Source organism: Stegastes partitus, unplaced genomic scaffold, assembly GCF_000690725.1.
Source record: "Stegastes partitus isolate 25-593 unplaced genomic scaffold, Stegastes_partitus-1.0.2 Scaffold670, whole genome shotgun sequence".
Lineage (NCBI taxonomy): Eukaryota > Metazoa > Chordata > Actinopteri > Pomacentridae > Stegastes > Stegastes partitus.
In genome coordinates this window covers 193,804-195,896 of record NW_007578401.1, presented here as the reverse complement: position 1 = coordinate 195,896, position 2,093 = coordinate 193,804, and the positions used below count along the sequence as shown (strand labels likewise).

Below are 2,093 nucleotides of genomic sequence, written 5' to 3'. Positions count from 1 at the left end.
TTTTTCAAGGTGCTTCCAGGTGGGCTGATGGAGACATCTTGGACATTTACCACAGTGGATTTGAGCTGTCTCACTGTCTGTCGTCTGCTCCTGTAGCCCCACATTGTACTGAGATCAGGTCTCTGTGGGGGTTATAGCATCTGCTGCAGGACGTCTTATTAAACGAGCTCTGCATGACTCTGGCTGGATGTTTGGGGTCTGTTTGAGGAAATGCATTAAAATTGCCAGTTCCAACATGAGATGCACTGAAATGCAAAGCAGGACACAAAACAAGGAAATGAAACTTTACAAAAGTGTTTTATTTCATGTTAAACACATGAATGGTGTTACAAATATAGTACAACTACACAGCTAAAGCTCATCAGTATGTTTTCTTGTTCTTCCTTTAAAAGTCCCTTATAGTGGACCACCATGGATTAGAAATCCTTCTATGATCTACCAGGATTAATCCTAAAAATATGCACGCTGTATTCACCTGGGTAAATACGACTGTGTCAGTTTATTAACTATCTTTGCATATGCGTCACATGATCAACTTTAAAAAATACTGACAGATAAAATTGCAGCGGCAGAACGTTTCACAGATTTGTCTTGCTGATTTAGTGAGAGCACTTAATTTACACTTAAATATATAAAAAATATCTCTGATCGGTTAATTTCATGAGCTTATTCAGTTGTACAACCTAGTGCAGCTAACTTTCCCTAGAACGACAGTGTATCTAACCCTCCCTAACTCTCACTACTTCACACTGTAACAGGAAAGAGGTCACGTCTGAAACCTTTGCATTAGTGTTTACGTCTACAACTGGGCTTCTTTGATGATAGAAGGTGCATCCAGGCTTCCGCTGCGGGAGTCAGAAGGTCCCTACCGATCAGAAGAAGCAGGTTAATTCGACCGTTTTGCGGATTTAACACAGAAGTTGTCTCTGTAGAATCTAGGCTGATTGGTTTAACCGATCTTTGTGTTCAGAACAAACAGCGACCTGATACATAAAACACATGTCCAGCTAAACCGTAGAGGACTGTGTAAGCAGTTTAACATACATATTCATACACACACTCTGTACAATAATATACAACTGTTACATCCAGAACTGATGAAATGTGAATATGTGCTTTTGTTGAAAATACATTTGCAGCATGTAGGCATTCAAAAGTCAGTTTTGCTTTACGTTTTCATGCACCTAACAATAGAAAAGAAAAACAGCAGTTGTGGCACGTGCACAAGTTCAGCCACATGTACTTCTCGCAAGGCATCAGAACTTCATCAACCGTACTCGGCTGGTTAGGATTTGTTAAGCAGGTCGAGAATTGCTCCAGAGCTTGACGAAGCATCGGAACAATCCTTGACCTGCCTCTGACTCCGACTGTTCAACCCTCTCAACCAGTCTGACGAGCTAAAATTGATGCCTGCAACGCAGGGAAAGGCTATAAAAAGAAAAGCAAAGAACTTCCAGCTTGCAATTTCCACTGCCTGAAATATCATTAGGAAACAGCAATTGAGGGAAGCAGTGGGAGTCAAGACGAGAGCTTTCGGGTAAAACTGCACGTCTGCTGGACGGGAAGCCAAAGAAACTCCTCACGTGACTGCAGAGAAGCTGGAGGACGGTTTGACTGACTCCACAACAGCGAGGCTGACAAACTATTCCATGCATTCAGTACTTCTACTCTGGATTATCGTGATGCCTTATTATCAAAATAACGCAGTGAAAAGCCACAAGTTGATCCAAACATCATATTTCTACAACATTAGCTTTTTAAAAATGTGCTCCGTCGTATCTTAAAGAACTGATTGTACCATATTATCCCAATAGAGCACTTCCCTTACTAGTGGCTTACGGAGTTCCCAAAACTAGAACGAGGCTCTTCTCCTGTGTCGACTTTTAAGATGAGGTTTGCCTTTACTCTCACCCCAACCGGTCGCGGCAGATAATCGCCCTCCCTCCCTGGGCCTGATTCTGCCACAGCGCTCGCTCAAAAGTAATGCGTTGTGTTGGGATGTTCAATTCAACTGATTGGAACATCTGGATTTGATGCTGCTGGGTGATTTGGCCATTTGGGAAATATTCTTCTTTTCAGGGTTGTGTGGCAGC

The 2,093-nt window shown here is 42.4% G+C and overlaps 1 protein-coding gene across 3 annotated transcripts in view; it reads right to left on the bottom strand.

Moving 5' to 3' along the window:
- Positions 1 to 278: 278 nt before the first annotated feature.
- Positions 279 to 2,093, bottom strand: part of flvcr2b (FLVCR choline and putative heme transporter 2b) — a 27,974-nt gene continuing 26,159 nt past the window's right edge. For 2 of the 3 annotated variants that reach the window (XM_008290394.1, XM_008290393.1), the window contains exon 10: positions 279 to 865. In XM_008290394.1, coding sequence (XP_008288616.1) covers positions 800 to 865 — 66 coding nt within the window. In that variant the 3' untranslated portion in view covers positions 279 to 799. The remainder of the gene's footprint in view (positions 866 to 2,093) is intronic. The other variant, XR_520505.1, reaches the window with a different exon arrangement.